This window comes from Alligator mississippiensis, chromosome 2 (genome assembly GCF_030867095.1).
Source record: "Alligator mississippiensis isolate rAllMis1 chromosome 2, rAllMis1, whole genome shotgun sequence".
In the NCBI taxonomy this organism is placed as follows: domain Eukaryota; kingdom Metazoa; phylum Chordata; order Crocodylia; family Alligatoridae; genus Alligator; species Alligator mississippiensis.
This window is the reverse complement of record NC_081825.1, coordinates 128319888-128338889: the sequence shown is the minus strand read 5'-3', so window position 1 is coordinate 128338889 and position 19002 is coordinate 128319888. Positions and strand designations below refer to the sequence as shown.

Here is a 19002-nt window from a genome sequence, read left to right as displayed (position 1 = left end):
TCCCGGTATGTTTTAAGGAAAGACATGAAGTCCTGACTTCAGATGGAAAGGGATGGCAGCTCATGTTACTGTCACCTGAAGAATCTGACACCCCAACTTGCTGCCTACATAGATTGCCAGCAACAACTTCGTGTTCATCATTGTCACTGGAGCACAGCACTGTCTACAGAAGGAAATAAGTGCTTAGCCCTTTAGTCTATGCTGTTTTTTAACTTACTGGTCTGCTAAACAAATGTTATTAGGAGAAACTAATAATATTTAGTTTATAGATGCTAAATTTACATTCACCCAGCAGATGGCTTCCTACAACCAAAAGATATTTCTAGTCCTGGAATAGCAATGAAGGAAGAAGCTCAATTTGCACTAGCTGCAGCTGTGTTAGAGAAACAGATCAATATATATCTTAATACAAGTAGATCAGAAGTACTATTAAGTGCAGTTACATGTCTCAGAATATAACCGTTTTATGAATATATTCAAATTTTAATGCGTGCTTCAAGTCTGTAGTATACTGTTTGTTTAATTTTATACTTATTTAGACTGGAATCGCAGAATAAATTTGTCTGGAGAAGGTCAGTTTACTGGTTGTCCATTTTGGAAATCTGGCATTAATTGATAGGTTTGGCAGGAGCTGTACTTTGCAAGCAGCATTACTTAGCTTCTTAGAGGCTGTACCTTGTTTCACTTAAAAAGGGAGAGAGGAAGGGAGAGAAACTGATTGAATCTTTATTTGTTGAAATTATCAGCAAAACATGGAGACTTCCTGAGGGCTCCTGGGCATAAAGGCTGCTGACAGACATGGGGGAAAAAAAAACCCAAAACGTGCTTTACTGGAAGAGAGAGGCATTGGGTTAGTTTGACATGGCTCCACAGTGTCTGTATAGATTGCTCACTTCAGCAGGGCTTTTTGGACACTTTTTTATCTAATAGCTGACTGATCAATCAGCTATTAGATAAGAGTACCCGAAAAGCCGTGCTCAAGTGTGTGATCTATACAGACATTGGGCAAGCCAAGTCAAACTAACGTGATGCCTCTTCTGGGCATGTGCTGGGCTCAACATGGGGATGTACGAAGTTTAAAGTAAAGCACTATTTGGAGTGGGAGGGGGTTACATCTGTAAGCAGCCAAAGAGATTTCAGCTCAGCTCCTAACTCCACTCTTCCTCCAGTTGTAATCTTATTGTATAATGAGATTTTAGAATTACCAAATCTTTCTGAATAAAGAATGACACTCATAATAGCCAGTTTATTTTCAGTATTTGACAGGCAGGCAATCTTTTCAAACAGGAAACTTAAACAATTTTCTAGGTCAGTTATTCAAAGAAGCTTTGGCCAAACTGCAGAGAAATAAGGGGGAAGCTTCTGCTGAAGTTGACACTAGAAATGACTGAAGTAGAACAAGACATCCAGTGGCAGTTTTCCAAAGTATTCAATTTAATAGGCAGTTTATTAAAAACCAGTTGGCATTCCATTCGGTATTTTTGTTTGACAGGCCTCTTCATTTTTCATTTCAGTCTCCTGAGTAGGTCTTCTTTCTATGACTGCTTCTGATTCAATATTTCTTTTCTTGCCAGCATGTCAATCTGGCACTTAAAGAACAGTACATTTACTCTCTCTCTTACTCCCCCAGTATCATAGATTTCCAGGAGCTTGGGAACAGAGAAAAAGTCACTGCATTAGCCTGTTTTTCTTTATACATCATAAGCAGATTTGTTTTTTCCCTCCTAGAGAAAACTCATGTATTCACTTCTAATAGAAATTCACCGGCTATTTAAAATTCTTAAAAATTCTATAACAAAGCAACTGACTTCTAATACTTTTTACAACTCTCATATTAAAATACAGTCAGTAAACTTGCATGTCCTTTTTGTTGCTGCTTAAATTCTACAGCTGTGGATCGGTCAGTTTCATCAAGTCTGTCGGATTCAAGAGATGCCTTAGTGAATGCTGTGGTAGATTCATTGTCTGCATATATGTCAACAGTCTCAAACTTACAACAGTCTACTCTGATAGCACCAAACTCTCTCAAGCTGTTTCCTTTGTATGTTTTGGCTCTTCTTAAACAGGTATTTTATAATCTAATGGCTTTCATTTTTTAGATCAAATACAAAGTTGTGTTCGATTTTAACTAAGTCTTCCAATAGACAGTCTAACCCAGTGATTCTCAACCAGCGTGCTGTGAAATCTAAACCAATGAGTCATTGGTGTAAATATTAGGATCTAGAGTCTGTCATCTTCCCCCTTTTTATGGTAGCTCCTTTGTTACATTATTGGAAAAGTGGAACGATCTCTTCTTTGGGTGGCAATAGTTTGATTAAAAAATAAGCTCAATAGCACAAAAGATTTAACTGATGTTATCTGATCAGTCCCTAACCAAAACTTTAAGCACATCTATTTTTGAAATTCATTATTCTATGTCATTTCTATTTTGAAACAAAATGTAAAATATCAGTATTGTGAATATTAACATTTCCAAAATTTGGAATTGACGCTTTTCCTTGAAATTACTGCTAGAAGCCACTTTTTTCTACTTGCTCAATTTCCATAATGAAGGAAAACACATCAATTAAATACTCTCAACATATCTGACACACACATGAATGATCAATGAAGTTAAATGTGTACCAACAGATGTTATTCTTATACATTATTAAATGAAACTGGTGATTAAAGCTAAAAATAGGTGGTTTAAGATCTCACCTCAAATTAATGTGTAATAGTTCACAGGCACTTTCAATTTTTACTTCAAATTTTTTAAATTTAAAAACAAAATTCAAATTAATTTTATGGTTAGGTATAGCAAGTATTTTCTGTGAGTTCTCATCTCCTGAAGTGTTTTGTATAATGTTTTCCAAATTAAAAGGTAAATCTCCAGAATTCACAAATAAAGTGAAAATTATTTTTTTTCTACCCAGAGGATCACTTGCATTATCTCTGTTAGGCTTGCCTGCTTCAAGGTACCCTGGAAGGCTCAACAAACAAGGAAAAGAGTGGCAAAGCTATCTTTTTGTTCTGCAGAGGGTCCACAGGAGGGGTGTATAGATTACAATGATTTAAAAGTCCCTTAACAGCAGGTGAAGGAATAACCATCTGATCCCAGCAGTCTTTCCTGCCCAAGTGCAGGGGGGCTGGACCTGATGACCTGTAAGGTCCCTTCCAGCCTGTAACATCTATGAAACCAGATACTAACAAATTTTTGCATATTAAAAAGTGTAAGGGATACAGAAAGGAGACTGGAAATGATACTGAAACATGGCAGACCAAAGAAATTGAGTTCTTAGAGTACTTTATGCAAGCAGAAGAGATTCCATGCATTTTAAAGCTATATTACTGCACAGACTTCTGAATTTTCAATATAGGAATTATCTTGCTACATCTGGATGGCCATGTCCAGACAAGCGTGGATGTGCAGGTGTTCACCGTACTGCTACCTTGTGGGAGGGGGGAAGGGGTTACCCTTGGAGATTCCAGGGTCAAAAAAACCCATGCCAAAAACAAAGCGGGGTGGTACATGTGGCAGCACACGTGGCGGCAGTACGCATTGCCCAAAACCAGAGCTTGGCTGGCTGGAGCCACACTGCAGCTCCTGGACAGGCTCCTAGCTTGCGCACAGCAGCTGCAACTCCCCAAGGCCCCCGGTTAAGGCTGCTGGGACTAACCACAGTTGCTGGCCTCATTCTCCCTTACCCAACCTGGGATAACCTGCTGCGCACTAGATCATGCGTGGCATGGGCATTCCCCAGGGAAAAGTAGCACCAGCATAACCCACCTACACTACAAGGTAGTAGTGCTGCTGCTGCTTGTCTCTGGGGAAACAAATGTCCATGCCACACCAATAAGGCTAATCTGTTATCATGTCTAAAACAGTGATCCATCCTGTTTGTTGAGAGGGTTTTCAGTTGCAGGAAAGTCTAGTCTTGGAAGCAGGCCAACCTGTATGGGTGAGGAGCTCTCACCACTGATAGACGCACCCCATTTCAGGTCCCTTCTTCAGTGAGGAGTCCGTTATTTATACAGTGATGAATAGCTCCAGCAGTGCTTATGAAGTGCTTCAAAAGAAAGTGCAAGGAAACCTGCAGAAGGCAGTTATGGAATAATTTGTCCTCCAGAAAAGATTCTTTCTGGCCCACATTTGTGGAAGCCTGGTTTGTACTGTGAAATATGAGGACTGTCTGTGCTGCTCTGTATTTTTCACAGTTCTTGATTATTTTTAATCTTTATTGCCCTAAATTTGGATATAATAATGGATGTGTTTTTTAATTCGTTTTGAAACCTCTTAAACTCTTCACCTCAATGATTTCTGCTGGCAGTAAGTTTCATAGCCTGTTATAGGAATTAAGTATAAAGATAGAAGAAAAATGCTGAAAGCAGCAATATAAATCTATGATAAATGGGAGAAACCATCTTGCTCTTGATTCTTCCCCAAATACTTCTCAGAACAGCAGGAGGATGAATTCTATTTAAAGTGCCTCAAATTTGGCATTCAGATTGAACTTGATTTTATAATTAACATAAAGTGAATCTTTTTCCTCATAAAAATAACTGCGTTTTTGTCAGCTCTGGATTTGAGTTCCTTGCAATGAATGTTTTGCCATGATATATTAAAATTCCTTATAAAACATATAAAAAGGGTCTTAAACTCAATTTGATACTTTTTTGTTTTACAGAAAGCTTTTAGAACTGGCACTAGCACACGCTTGGATGACCGTGTATATGCCATGTGCCAGATGAAGAGTCAGCCTCTTATTCATCTGATGAAAATGATACATCCCAACTTGTACAGGATAGACAGATTGACAGATGAGGTATAACATAGAACTGTTTTATATAGAATACAGCTGAAACACATTGCAGAATCTACTGAACCTATGGTAACAGTTTCTTATACATTTTGATTGTAATTTAAATGTTTATTTCTACCATTTTTGACATGGTAAACTATAAAAACCTTGAATAATCTCTAAAGCTAAGTGCTTACAAGGTTTGCCAGAAATACAGGATGGGTAATGAGTGCACAAGGTCTTTCTGCACATGTTCTTAAGAATCATGTTTCAGTGATTATTATTCTGTCATCTTGCCATCTGTTGCCAATTTATGGAAAGCTAAAAAGATAATGCATATCTGGTTCCTAAAGGTAAAGTTTTAAAATCATGTGAAGATAATGAAATCGGCAAGCTATGCTTGAGTTGTAGTTTGGCTGTGGAGAATGAGTAAAGGTTGCTTGCAGACCTTAAAAAAGAACAAACAAAATGTGCTTGACTGGAAGAAGCAGCGTGTTATTTGACTCGGCTCTGCAGCATCTGTATAGATCAGATGCTTCAGCTGGGCTTTTTGACACTTTTTTCAAAAGGTGATTCAATCTGCTATTAGATAAACACGCCAAAAAAAGCCCCACTAAAACGCCCAATCTATACAGATGTTGAGTGAACCAGGTCCAGCTAATGCACTGCCTGTGCTGTGCTGGGCTTGGTGCAAGAACACAGAGAGTTTAAGTAAAGAGCCTTTTGGTTTATTTGGGTTTTTTCTACGTGTTTTAACAATTGAAACGTTCAGTAGAGCTAGTTGTTCATATGTATGACAGATACAACTTTTAGCTTAGTAGAGTTTTGTTTGCTAATTTCCCACTAGCTGTCGTAAATATAATTACATATCATTGATTTTTGCTTACACTCCTTAAATCTGAATTGTTCAGCTACAGAATTAACTTGTAGGCTACCATTTCTTCGGGTTGAAAATAGTAAGCTGGAAGCTAAATATGCCTTCCTTTGCAGTATCAGTTAATTGTTGAAGCTAGTGCCAACAAGAACAGTTGAAATGACTAGTTGTTTTTGGCATGTCAATCTTTTTTTTTCTTCCTACTGACACATGAAAAGCTAAAGTAGCTTTGTTTTATGCTCGGCCATTAATGCTAAAGGAAAATGCATTGAAAAAATCTAATTAGTAAATACAAAGTTGCTAGTTCCAAGAGATTTCAATTCAGTTATCTCTTGCTAGAAGTTCATTTTTAAAATTTTATTTTTATTGGCTAAGTGAAGTTAATTTAAATACTTTATTTTGTATAGTATGAATAGCTCTAGCCAGCCTGGAAGTTTTTTTTCCATTTGGAATTTTTGCCCTGTACTAGCTCTTGAGCCCTCATTGTTTTATCCTTGTTTGTTTGTTGGTTTGTTTTAAATAAGCCTGGCAGACTTAAACTGTATAGGAAAAAAATATCTGAGAAGAGCATGCAATCAAGGCAGCTCTCCTTTGAGGGATTGTCCATATGCACAATCCTCACTGTGGGTGAACATGGATAATGCCACTTGTCCTTGAGAGGAGAGTTTTTTGCCTCAGTAATATCTCTAGGGCACACTTAACTCCACTCCTTTCTGCTCTGCACCAAGGATAGAAAGGGCAGTTTGCTTTCTACTTCATAGTGCTTCTCAACTGCCATTGGCTTTACGTGGAGAACTCTGTGATTCAAGGCCTAAAATAATGGTTGAAGCCCTTTAAGAATTTCTGACCTCTTATTTTTTTTCTTGTCTTTTTTCAAATGTACCCTTTTTTCTTTTTAAGTTAAATTCTTAATAATCTGTGTACTCCCTTCCCACCCTCACTCTTGGTTTATCTGTGCCATGAGGTAGTCGTCTCCAGTCTGTTTTTGTATTTCTTTAGTAGTCTTTTACTTCTGTCAAGAAAGCAAAATCCTGGGATAGTTTCCAGGTGATCTCTATGAACACTGGGATCATTGTGTCATTCATTGATATATTCATACCCAAAAACAATGTGGACCTAAGATGTCAGATTTAATTTCTCTTAGTGTCTTAGCTTGCATAGAGCTATGAATTCCATAGCTCAATATTGCTTCAAGTCATATTTCTTGCAGTGGATTTTAAATTTACTGACCTTTAAAATACAGACCCCTTCTCTTGATGTTCATTACAGTTGGGTACAGCTCTTACTTCTTCTCCAAGACACTCTTACAGTTTTCATTTTCACATTGTATTTAAGGTAGTGCTGCATTTTTTAGATGAGATCATAATCCAGCCCAGAGGATATACTATCACTTATGTAATTATTTTTCATATTCATATTCTTAGCAGAATGATCCACAGGTCCTTAGTAATAGATCTTCAGCCTGCCTTTATAACACTGGGCTCAGATACATTGACAGGGTAGTGTAATCCAGCTTCTGTAGGGTCTGGCAATTCTGTTATGCTTTCTCAGGTACAGGCGGGGAGTGGGGAAAGAGATTGGTCATTCAGTGCATTTCAGAGCAGTGTACCAAAGACAGAATTGTTTTAGCTGCCACAAATGACTCCAAGCAGGATCTGACCACCAGGTGCTTTCTACCACCACAATTTCCTCCAGCCTTCTGGTTTACAGGAACAGTCTGGGGAGTCTTTGACATTGCCATTTGTAACTTTTTCATTAGTTAGTAAAGGTCAGGTTTTTTCATTTGTTTTTGGGTGTAGAGTGAGAATCTGTTTAATGTAATATACATATTAGTATTTAGTTCACACAGTAAGCATGGAGACATAGTATACATAATGTGCTTAGTTAAGTTATCATCCCTTAGTTTATATAGTAAAATAGATCATGTCTCTAGATGCATCTTTCCAGAATGAGAATTTTTGAAAGATTTACGTGAAGGGTAGAGGTGGGATTTTGTTAGATAAGAATCTATCTAAAATACAACTAGAGAACCAACACTTAGACTAAACTACCTAATTTGTCAAAAAATGATTAAGCTTAAAGTTAATTAATCATACATCCTGTTTTATGTAATGGGCACTATTGTAATTGTAATTACTGTTATAATTGTAACTGTAATTACTATTGTAATTGTATTACAGGGTGCAATTCATGTTAACGACAGGGTTGTTCCTCAACCTCCTCTTCAGAAGTTATCTGCAGAGAAGCTGACAAGAGAAGGAGTTTTTCTTATGGACTGTGGCTCAGTAAGCTACTACTTTGATTCATTTTTATTTAGACAATAACAAATGAGTTTAACTTTTAATAATAACCAACTTACTACACAAGTACTATAGCAAAGCAACACAGTGATTAATACAAGGCTCTAAATTCCTGTCCCAGTTGAGACACTTTGCTCTTAGTAAAAGAAGATTCTTAATCTAGCACGGAATACTAATGTTTTCATGTTGTTATGGACTCTAATGACAGTGTTTAAAGCTTCCTTTTTCCACTGAGTTTTTTCTTTGAAAGTGGTAGCTTAACAGGACATGCTAAAGTCTGCTCTAGCAAAACATTTACTCCCATACTTGATTCTCATCAAAGTTGAGGATGTACTTAAATACTTCTATGAATTATATCAGAACTCGTGGTAGAGGTGATATCTTTTATTAAACCAACTAGATTTCTGCAAAAAATTATATGAATTGTGGCTTATATGAACTATGTTTGTGTGTGGGGAAAGTTATGTTATGACAATTAAAGAAAATGATCCAGATTTCTGTGGAAAGTGCCATAATATTTTTTCCCACAAATTGTTAGTTTAATTTGGAAAGGAAGCACTCTGAACTTGTGGATATAAAGGATTCAGTCTGAAAAGTGATTTGTCTATAAAAGTCAGAAAAAGTTATGGACCTTAGTTAGATTTTCAGAACATTAGGGCTTATCTAAACAGGGAAGTTAGTTTGCAGTAAGCTGCGGTACAAATGTTATAGCCCACTATGAGTAGCCAGTTTAGAAATTATTGTAAAGCAGCTATTGTACTTACAAGCCCTTGTATCTGTGCTTACGGTACAGTGACATCCACCTGTATAAAATTTACTGCAGTGTTTGTACTTACTGTAGTTTTCTGATGCTATTAAATTATCTTCCTGTAGATGGTGCCAGTTTACTGACAAAGCAAAGTATATAGACTTGGCTGTAGAAGAATGTGCTTTGAAATTGTTACTGAATTTGTGCATCAGTTGATTTTAAATTATAAATATATTCCGATAATAATAGTTCCTTGAATGAATTATCAAATTCTATATCATAATTTCAATATTTGGGATATTTGGAAAAAAAAATCAAGAGAGAATCTCCTAAATACTGTATATCCCAGACCAGAGTTCTTAAAATACTTTTTCCATTTCCATTTAAACCTACGTTCCAAAACAAAACATGAATTCTCTGGATTCAGGTTGTATTTTCCTCTAAAAAATATGCAAGACTTTTACCGAGACTAATTTTAATCTTTTGTAGATTTTTTACATATGGATTGGGAAAAGTTGTGATAATAACTTCATAAAAGATGTACTTGGGTATCCAAACTATGCAGCCGTACCCCAGAAATTGGTAAGCATTTGAATGTTTTGGATCATATCATATGTATATTTATAAGTAATCAACATTTCTCTTGACTCTGTTCAGTTGAGAAGCTGAATTGAATTGATTTCATGGTAGAATTTGTGCATGGTAGGAGAATTATGTGTGGTTTCAAGTCTGCCAAACACAGTGAAAATCTCTGCCTATGGTTGTTTGAATCAGATGTAGTGATACTTCAGTAGAAAGCAACAAGATAGCTGTGGAAATTTTTCCAAAATATTAAAGAACATGATGTAGAGGGAACTTTAGCAAGATGCTAAACATTTTTTATTTAATTACTATATTCAGAGAGAACCAAAATGCGCCAATACAGTTTTAATCAAGGGGGAGACATAATACAAGGACAGGTTTTTTTATGCAAAAGGGAAGGATTCATTACATAAGGAAGGACTGATCACTACAGAAATGTGGATTTGTTTTAAATATAGCTCATTCCATCCATTTATTACAAAGGTGGCAACACAACTAATTTTAAACGTGCAGTCAAAGACTTGTTTTTGATCCCATATTAATTGTTCCACAAGCTACATAAGCTATAGCAGTGGTTTTCAACATTTTTGGACTTGAGGCACCCCCTTCATAACTTTTGTGAATATGAATGGCACCCAGTTTCAGAAACTAGATACTACAGTGCTTATCTCCTTGCAGAGGGGCTAGGTAGTGAGGGTGGGGGATCTAGGGACAAGCCTGAGCCTGCACTTAGCTTATTTGCTTACCTCCTTATACCTCACTTATCTTATCGTGCCTCAAAGCATCCTTCAAAGGATCTGGTGGCACCCCTGGGTACCCTGGCACTGGTTCAGAATCATAGAGAAGCAGGGATGGAAGGGACCTCCAAAAGTCATTTAGTGCAGCCCCCTGCCTGAGGCAGGATCATCCTTACCCAAACCATCCTGTACAAATCCAAAATCTAACCTCTTAGTAAAACTATAGTCAACCCAGAAACAACACAAGACATAATCTATCTTTCCACAAGTAAAGCAGGAGTATCATAGTAGCCGAAGTCCTGCTTTTGTAAAAGATTATTAATTAGAGGTGCACCAATAGAGATTTTTGGGGCCAGTACTGATAGCTAATATTTAAGGAGGCATATCAGCCGATACCGATCCGATTTCTGATACAGCTGCCTCCAGCTGGTAAATCCAGCGTGGTGGAAGGGGAGGGAAGTGGTGTGGGGGGGCATATCAACGGCCCCCGCAGTGAGGGAAGGGGCATGGGCAGGTGCTGCCCAGGCAGGGGTGGGGTGGGGTTGGGTGGGGAGCCAGAGCCGCAGCTCGTGGTGGGAAGGAGGCGACTCCCGCTGCTTCTTGCACCCCAGGAGGGCATGGGGGAGGTTGGAGGCGGGGGCAGGCTGCAGCCGGGTCTGTGTAGTGTTCTTCTCGGTGTGGGCTGGGCTCAGAAAGGTACTGGGAGCATGGGAAGTGCTGGGAGGGTCCTGCATCCACCCCAAATTTGGCTGCCACTCTGCTCTCAGTGCTGCTGCTGCCAGCTGCCCACCGCAGCCCCAGCTCAACACCCCGCCTCCACCCACTCACTGCAGGGGGCGTTGATCTGCCCCCCCCCACGCCCCTTCCTCGCCCCTTCCCCTTCCACCACACCAGACTTCCCAGCTGGAGGCAGCTCTCCACGCTGTCGGCTGTGCTCCTTGTTGCCTGAGTGCTGCACTGCAGCTGCGTGCAACACAGGCATTTATCAGCCAAATCATTGGCCCCTTGGACCAATATCTGATACAGCCAGTTTTCTTTATATCAGTATGGATCCTATATCAGACCAATGTATCAGTTTACCTCTATTATTAATATATACTCAAGTGATCCCAGGTAGAGGGTCATAGCCCCTGCTACAGAGGAAGGCAGAAACCCCCACAGTCCATATCTATCTGACCAGGGAGTAAAATAACTGGGCTAGAGACAGTCATTCATTTTTGGAGATACAATTTTCAAAGAAAACTTGCAGAGCTTGAAAACATGGCAAGAAAGGGAGTGTAAAAGCACTCCAGCCCTCTGGAAAGGGGAAAGAGAGACAGCAGAGGGCTGTGGGATATTGGGAGTGTCCCAGCTCTCTTCCACAAAAAAAACTGTCGTTTGATCTCAGAGAAAGATGTTTCTCCAGGTACATCTGTAACAGCTCTCCAGATGCAGATGATTCAGATGCAATATACTAACTCAGAAGAAATGGCTGAAATATCTGATGCTGCTTAGCAGTGATCCCTCACCCTGTTAAAGAGCCCACTAAAGTCATTGTTTTGAACCTTAGTGGTTTCAATTCAGGACTTAGTTTTGGTGTTTGTCAGTATCTCTTGCTGTGGAGCACAACATTCAAGAATTTGAATGTGTATGTACAAAGGGGAAATTAAAACGCCGTATTTCCAGAAAGGAAATTAGTTTTCTGTGGGCCTGTTTTCTAAATACCTTTCAATTAAAATGCAGTTTTTTTAAACATTTACTTTTGGCTAAAATGAAAGGACAGATACAGAATCGTTGTACGTAAGCTAACAAGAGCCTATAATACAATATGTGGCAGATGATTTTGTAAAAAAAAAAAAAAAAAAAGTTCAGGCTATTTTCCATGAGATTCGTGTCCTGAGAATAGCTTTTTCTACTAAGCATTTTAAACTCATCATGTACCTATTTCTACTCTGTGGTATCTATGCATGTACCCATTCTTTACCTCCATGTACAGTGTATCAAAACAAGCTATTTGGAAGACATTCATAATCTGAGACTTTGGGGTGGTTTTTTCTAGATTAGTATATATCATACCTTCTGGCTTTCATTCAACCATTCATTTATTTCAGCATGATTTTATGTTACTTTGGTATATATTGAAAAGAAATAGCCTCTCTTTCTCATGGCTTTTTTAACCAGACCCAGCTTCCAGAGTTGGATACGCTATCTTCAGAGAGAACAAGGTCTTTTATATCCTGGCTTAGAGACAGTAGACCTCTAAACCCAGTTCTTCAAGTAATAAAGTAAGTTCATCTTTAGTTACATTTATTATAACATTCCTGTTTTCCATATATGCATCTCAGGGGAACATATTTAGATTTCATAGTAGTAATTCTCACATAATCCTATTAGAGGCTAAGTACCCTCAGCTTCTAATTGAAGTTAATTGGGAAATGAGGCTGTTCAGTGCAGGAGGAAAAGCAGCACCTTTGCAAGTTTAGGGCCCCACAAGGGTCATGCTAGAGAATATCTGTGTTCTTTTCATTTTCATAGATTCATAGATTGTTAGGGGCTGGAAGGGAACTTGCAAGATTATCAGTCCAGCCCCCCTGCACTAGGTAGGAAAGACAAGTGGGGTCACGTGACCCCAGCAAGGTGACCGTCCAGTCTCCTTGAAGTTTTCTAGGGTAGGTGATTGCACCACCTCTGGAGGGAGCTTAGTCCACAGTCTAGACACTAACTGTGAAGAGGTTTTTCCTAATGTTAAGCCTGAATCGGTCTTCCAGGAGTTTGTGGCCATTACTCCTAGTGTTCCCCAAGGGTGGTGTAGTGCAGTTGTTTGCCGAGCCCTTTATGTATTCCCCTGATGTAGCGGTAAGCTGCTACCAAGTCTCCCTCTCAGCCTTCTCTTTTTTAGGCTGAAGAGTCCCAGGTCCCTCAGCCTTTCCTCATATGGCTTGTCTTGCAAGTCTGATCATACGGGTGACTCTTCTCTGGACTCTCTCAACATTTGAATATCCAATCAAAGTTTAAGCATAACTTCTAATATCTAATAATTGTTTAGTGTTAAACTAGACCTGTTTGCCTAATAGAAGTTAATAATAAATTTATCAGTGGATTACTTCATAGACATCCTGTAGCCTTTTCAATCCATGGCCTGTTTTAAAGCATCTGGGATTTGTGAAATTCTTCTATTTAGTTAATAGTTTTTCATCTCTGACAATTATCAATTTACTAGAACTGATGACTGGTTGGTCCGTTTGTTTTTAAGGAAAGTATGTTATGTTTTTAGCTGCCAGCTTTTACCCTTGAAGCAAATAGTAGTTGTTTTTTGTGCTATATTGATACATTTTTATGTATGTATATTTATACCTTACAAAAGTAGTTTGGATAAATTGTATAGCCATGCCTGGAACTTTACTGCCTTGTAGTAAAGACTGAATCAGAATTTCCTTTGATTCCTTATTTGTAAAATGTATTATTTAACAGTAAAATTTCTGTAAAAGATGTCTTAAGTAAATGTTTTGCAACATAAAAAGTTGAATACATAAAAAAAACCCACCCCATTGAGTAGTTCAGTGGGTAACTCTAGATTATAAAGTAACAATTATTGGAATCAAATTAACAGAAAAACAAGAAATTCAGAGTGAGGGTTGAAAGGACTTAATTTAACTCCTGGTATTGCTGCTCTTTGGGTTGCAGTAGCATTGAGTGGCTTTAAGGATTCTAGCTTGATTGCGCTAGATGCTGTAGAAATAATAAAGAATGATTTGTGCTAAACTGAATTTACTCACTGATCCTACAGACTCTTATGCTTAACTTAAACATTACTGATCTGCCTGGAGGAGATTGTATGTCAGCAGTGAACTCAGCATTGCAGATATGTAAAAAGTTTAAATATTTATTATCAGGAGTCGAACTGTAACCTATAGATGGCCTGTTACTATCTACAGGTCATGATAACTGCTAGCAAAAATTGTTTTTATTCTAATGTTTTATCATACTTACATTTTTGTTGTTTTTTTCAGGTTTAAATATCTTTTCATTTCAGATATTAGGAGTGTTCTTTTTATAACACAATAATAACATGATTTTTACTGTTGGAAAATGGAATACTTCATTAATAATTTTATGCTGCATGTAGTTCTCAAGGCAATAAGCATTATGTGGACTTTCTGTTTATACTTTTCTGTAAAATGTGTTTTATTAATGTTTAATGGATCATATATTTTTCTCTTCTTTTTCAGAGATGAGAGTCCAGCCAAAACGGATTTTTTTCAGCATTTAATTGAAGATCGGACAGAGGCAGCTTTCTCATACTATGAATACTTACTTCAGATTCAACAGCAGACTTGTAAATGAAAGAGAAGTAAAGAAGAAACAACTTCCTGATTGTGGATGCAAACATCAGCTGTGAGAAAAGCACATAGAAAGTTTCAGTAACAGGAGTCTGTTTTTCCCAATATACAGTCCATAACACCAGTTCCAAGCTAATGGACAAATACATCTGTATTTCCAGAGGAATTACACAATTTTGCTTCAGCCTAAACATGGTAGGAGTAATGAAGCTGTTTCACTAGTACATTTTAAATTGGTTTATACATGCTTCCAGTAGTGCAGCAGTATGGTGCTCTGTTTATTGCAAGCTGATGAATTTATGTAGCGATGTGGGATATTTCTTAATGAAATGGAAAATTAGATGAAACCTTTTTTTCTTACATTTATTATGATAACCCTTCTGGATTCAAACTCTAACAGAGAAGCCAAAGGGCAACACTGTATGTTGTTTGTTTATATCAATTACTTTTTAAAAGGAATGATTCATATTTACTAAAAGACTCAACATTTTCTCTGTGAAGACTCTAGAATTTCAATAAAGTACATGAAATGTAGAAATAAAATATATAATGTACATAAGTGTTACATTTGTAAAGAAGATGTAAAAATGTAACTAAAGAATGAATAGTTCAGTGTGCAGCAGTGTTGAATGTTCAACGACAAATCAGTTTGCCCTAGATAAAGAATGAAGTTGACTAAGACATTAAGAGATTGGAATCCGCAGAGGAAAAAACACAACTTAAGTTATTCAGTTTATTCTTTTAGGTGAATTTATTTATGATTGGCTTATGAATTAAAATATTTTGCTTCATCATGTGTTTTTATATTTCTGCAACTCTTACATTTTAGAAGCTGAACTCTATACTGAATCTAGAATTCATTGTTGAAAAGAATGTGTTTACCACTCTATTTTGCAGACTTTTCTGGGGGGGGAGAAGAGACTTTCATAGAGGGGAATGTGCTGTAGGTGTATCAATAAAAACTAATGTTGGGACCTTCATATACATTGTTTTCTGAAGAAGAGTCTCTCTTAATCCTGATTTATATTTTGTTACTTAAACCAATCTTGGTCCATGTTTTTTGAAATTCAAAATAAGCGTGGTTAACTACTGAATGCTATCTTATGATATGATTTCTTCTGTGATGAAAATAAGGGATATAAAATGTGTGTTAGTTGAAGAGATGAGAGGGAAAGGTGTATTATTTGAAAAAAAGAAAAATGTCCAAAAAACCCCAGTTTTGAAATGTAAACATGTTGGTGTATTTTTTTTTTTATAATCTAATTTCTGCTGATACTTGTAACAGTGCTTTGGTTTGTGAACACAGATTCAACTTAGCACCTAAAAATTGATGGTGGGTGGTGATAGTCAGAGGTAGAGGGGGAAGGATGTTTTGGCTGCCTGTTTCAAGTACTGATTTAGGCATTGTCAATCATGAATCAGCCTCAGCTTTGCCACTTATTTGGTTTAAATGATAATTTTCACTGCACTGTCATAATGAACTAAAGCGCTAAAAATGCAGGTAATATTAGTGAATTTTTAAAGCATAATCCTTTAAAGCATTTTAAAACAATCAAGAAGTTGAATATTCAGGAGCTCTATACCCAGAAAGATTCAAATTGAATCATGTGTGGTATAATGTTTAAAAGAAAAATACAATAGATACATTTCACAACTGATTTATGACTATACTAGTTGCACCCTAAAGGTGGGGTATCCTGGTTGTTTGAAGCAAGTCAGTTGAGAAGGATCCTTTTATTATTTAAATTAGTCTCTTTTGCTTAACCAGAATTATTTGAGTGCCCAAAGATTGCTCAGAAGCTCAGAATTACTAGTCAGTCTGCATTTTTTATCAGTTACTATATGTCTTCGTTGATGCTGGATCTTGTCCCTAAATTAAGACAAGAAGTCAGTAACTGCATATTTTTTTATTTTAGACTACTTCACATTTTGAATAAAAGCTAAATGTCACTGAAAAGTAGACATCTTATAAATTATTTGAAACCATAGTGTCAAAAGGGCATATTAGCATAATCTCAGTGAACAGCTCTACAGAATACACAGTTATTTATGAACTTGACATTGAATATGAGAACACCTGAAACTGGTTTATGATGATATCTTCTGTAAAACTATTACTTAAAAGCTTTATTCTTCTATGTGTTTTGTATACAAAAATTATGAAAAATACATTTGAGAGCTATTTGCTTATTTGTTTAGTAAAAATCAATTTACAGTATAGACAATCTAGTAGTTATTTATGCTTCTGTATATGGTAGAAGGTTTCTATAATATAATCTCTGTTTGATCATACTACAAACGTTTTAAAGAACACTCCCCTATGCCTGCTGATGGAAAATTGAAACTGATCTCAGGATATATGTTTATTAAAACTAAATCTCCTGGAGTGGCCAAGATATCCAGCAGCAAAGTACAGCCCCAGTTCCCAACCAGGATGCCATGATCTCCTTTGACGGGTGCTGTGCTATTAGGTGTGTAAACAACTACACATGATTCACAAGGTATATCTAGAGATAGAAAAGAGCAAACATTCAAAATTGCTTGCAACAGAAGAATTGTTCTATTACATTTTTTTCTGTGGGCAAGAAATGAGTGAAAGATGAGAGATGGCATTTTCTGAGAGGTTCCTTGATTGTAATGAGAGGTTCCTTGAGTCTGTAAAGGTTGAAGACTTAGGTACAAACATTCAAAAAGCCTGAGGTAGAATTGCTCAAACTGGCACATGTTTCTGTAAGCACCCTAGTTTAGGTCAGGAGTGAACAGAAGTTTGCCTTCCTGGTGTGGGGGAGAGGACCATTGGACTGCCTACAGTGGCCAAGGCCAGCAGGCTGGGGCACTCAGCATACCTCCTGGCATAACCCGCAGCCTCCCTGAGCTATTGAGTATTGCTGAGCGCTGTGGAGTCAGTGGCAGGCTTCTCTAGCCCAGTCTACTCTGTCATTGCACCTGCTTGAGGGAAGCATTGGGGGGTGTCTCAGTGGGCTTCTACACACCCACTGAGACACCCCCATGCCTCCCTCAGGTGGGTGCAGTGAGAGGGAGCTAGGCACAGCCAATTCCCCCCCCCCCCCCCCCCCAAAAAAAAATCAGTGGCAGCATCAGCGAGAGGTGTCTCCAGCACGTGTGGCTCCCCTGTCACTGCACCTGCTTGCAGGATGCATGAGGAGATCTCTTGGTGGGGTTACAGGAGCACACTGAAAGACCCCCATGCCTCCCTTGAGAGCACAGTGACAGGGACCTGGGCATGGTGAGCCATAGTGACAGGGATCCAGGGGAGCCCACTAAAAGACTCCCCTTCCCTCCTTTCCCCCCCATCAGCAGCAGTGTCAGTGACAGGCATTTCCAGCCCACATGGCTCCATGGGAGGGAGGGTTAGCAGGGGCCCACAAAGGCACCTGGGATGCTAGCAGATACTAACCAACCTTGATTCATGAGCAGACCTGGTCCTGAAGTTCAATTCACTGGTCTAACCCGGATCAATCAAGTCTGATACCACATCAGTCTAGGTCCATTTTAGACCAGGATCCAGCATTTGTATAGGAGTTTGTGCTCTCTGAACTTTGGTAATGGGTATAGACTGGCTTCCAACCACCTAAACCAGAAAAAATGTAATGTCTGTACCTGTCCTATGTTAGTTTGGGTTAAATCACCATAAAGGAATTAGGTGCAAATGGTAAAATATGTTTGTTCCCAACTGCGAATGGGCAACCTGCTTTTAAAAAGTATCCTACATGTTTACTAGTAGTATTTAAGGGGGAGGATATTTTCATGGTGAGTAAACAAAAGTCTTTGGCCATATTAATTTTGTATATGGAACAAGCATCCTTGTAACATGCTGTGCCATAGAAACAAAAATGGAAAGCATCCAACCTAGTGATCAAAAAATCTGAATTCGGTACATTTTAGATTACTGAAAATATGAACTGGATTGGTCAGGAGTAGTTAATCTTACTTCTTGATACTGTATGCCCCAAGGTACCATCTCTACCATTGTTATTGGGTAAAATTGTAAAGGACTTCTTGGCCTACTTTGAACTGACAGCTATTAAATAGCTATTCTGGTTCTTTTCCTAGTGAATAAATTAATTGCAATAAGATACCCTCAGTAACAACTGTGGCAAAGGAATAAAAAGATTGAACAGACCTGGAAACCTGATTCCCACACTGCCATTTCCTATTGGTGGCCCCACTAGCCCAGCTATAATTAACATTATACTGTCAGTTATTGATACTGGGTATCTTTGTGCCTAATGGCATTAGTCTTATATTCCAGGTACAAATACTAATATAATACATGTAACTAAAATTGGAAGGTATGTTGACATTTTTTTCTCTGTAACGGTAAGTATATACCAATTTCATTCTGCCACTGTCTTGCACCAACGACACCACTATTTCCAAGCAAGATTAAATTTGTACAATTCATTTCCTATCTAGATGCATACAAAGAATTACAACATTCTGCTTTGTGGTAAGGGGTGCAGTTAACAAAGCTTAAAATATATGTATCAGAGAAATTTGTCCAGGAAAACATTTGGCTGCAGTATCAGTTCAACCTTCAGCCTGTGGGCGAAGTGTGACCTTCAGGGCTCCCCAGGGAGTGGGAAATTTGATAACGGGAGCAGTGGCATTAAATATGCTGATCAACATTTGGTCTTGGA

The 19002-nt window shown here is 38.0% G+C and overlaps 1 protein-coding gene across 4 annotated transcripts in view; it reads left to right on the top strand.

Annotated features, from left to right (window-relative positions):
- SEC24B (SEC24 homolog B, COPII coat complex component) overlaps positions 1 to 16566 on the top strand; it is a 96491-nt gene extending 79925 nt beyond the window's left edge. For all 4 annotated transcript variants that reach the window (XM_019500105.2, XM_019500103.2, XM_006272800.4 and 1 more), the window contains 6 exons: positions 1891 to 2066; positions 4668 to 4805; positions 7836 to 7940; positions 9193 to 9285; positions 12183 to 12286; positions 14231 to 16566. In XM_019500105.2, the coding sequence (XP_019355650.1) occupies positions 1891 to 2066; positions 4668 to 4805; positions 7836 to 7940; positions 9193 to 9285; positions 12183 to 12286; positions 14231 to 14345 (731 nt within the window). In that variant the 3' untranslated portion in view covers positions 14346 to 16566. The remainder of the gene's footprint in view (positions 1 to 1890; positions 2067 to 4667; positions 4806 to 7835; positions 7941 to 9192; positions 9286 to 12182; positions 12287 to 14230) is intronic.
- Positions 16567 to 19002: the final 2436 nt, after the last annotated feature.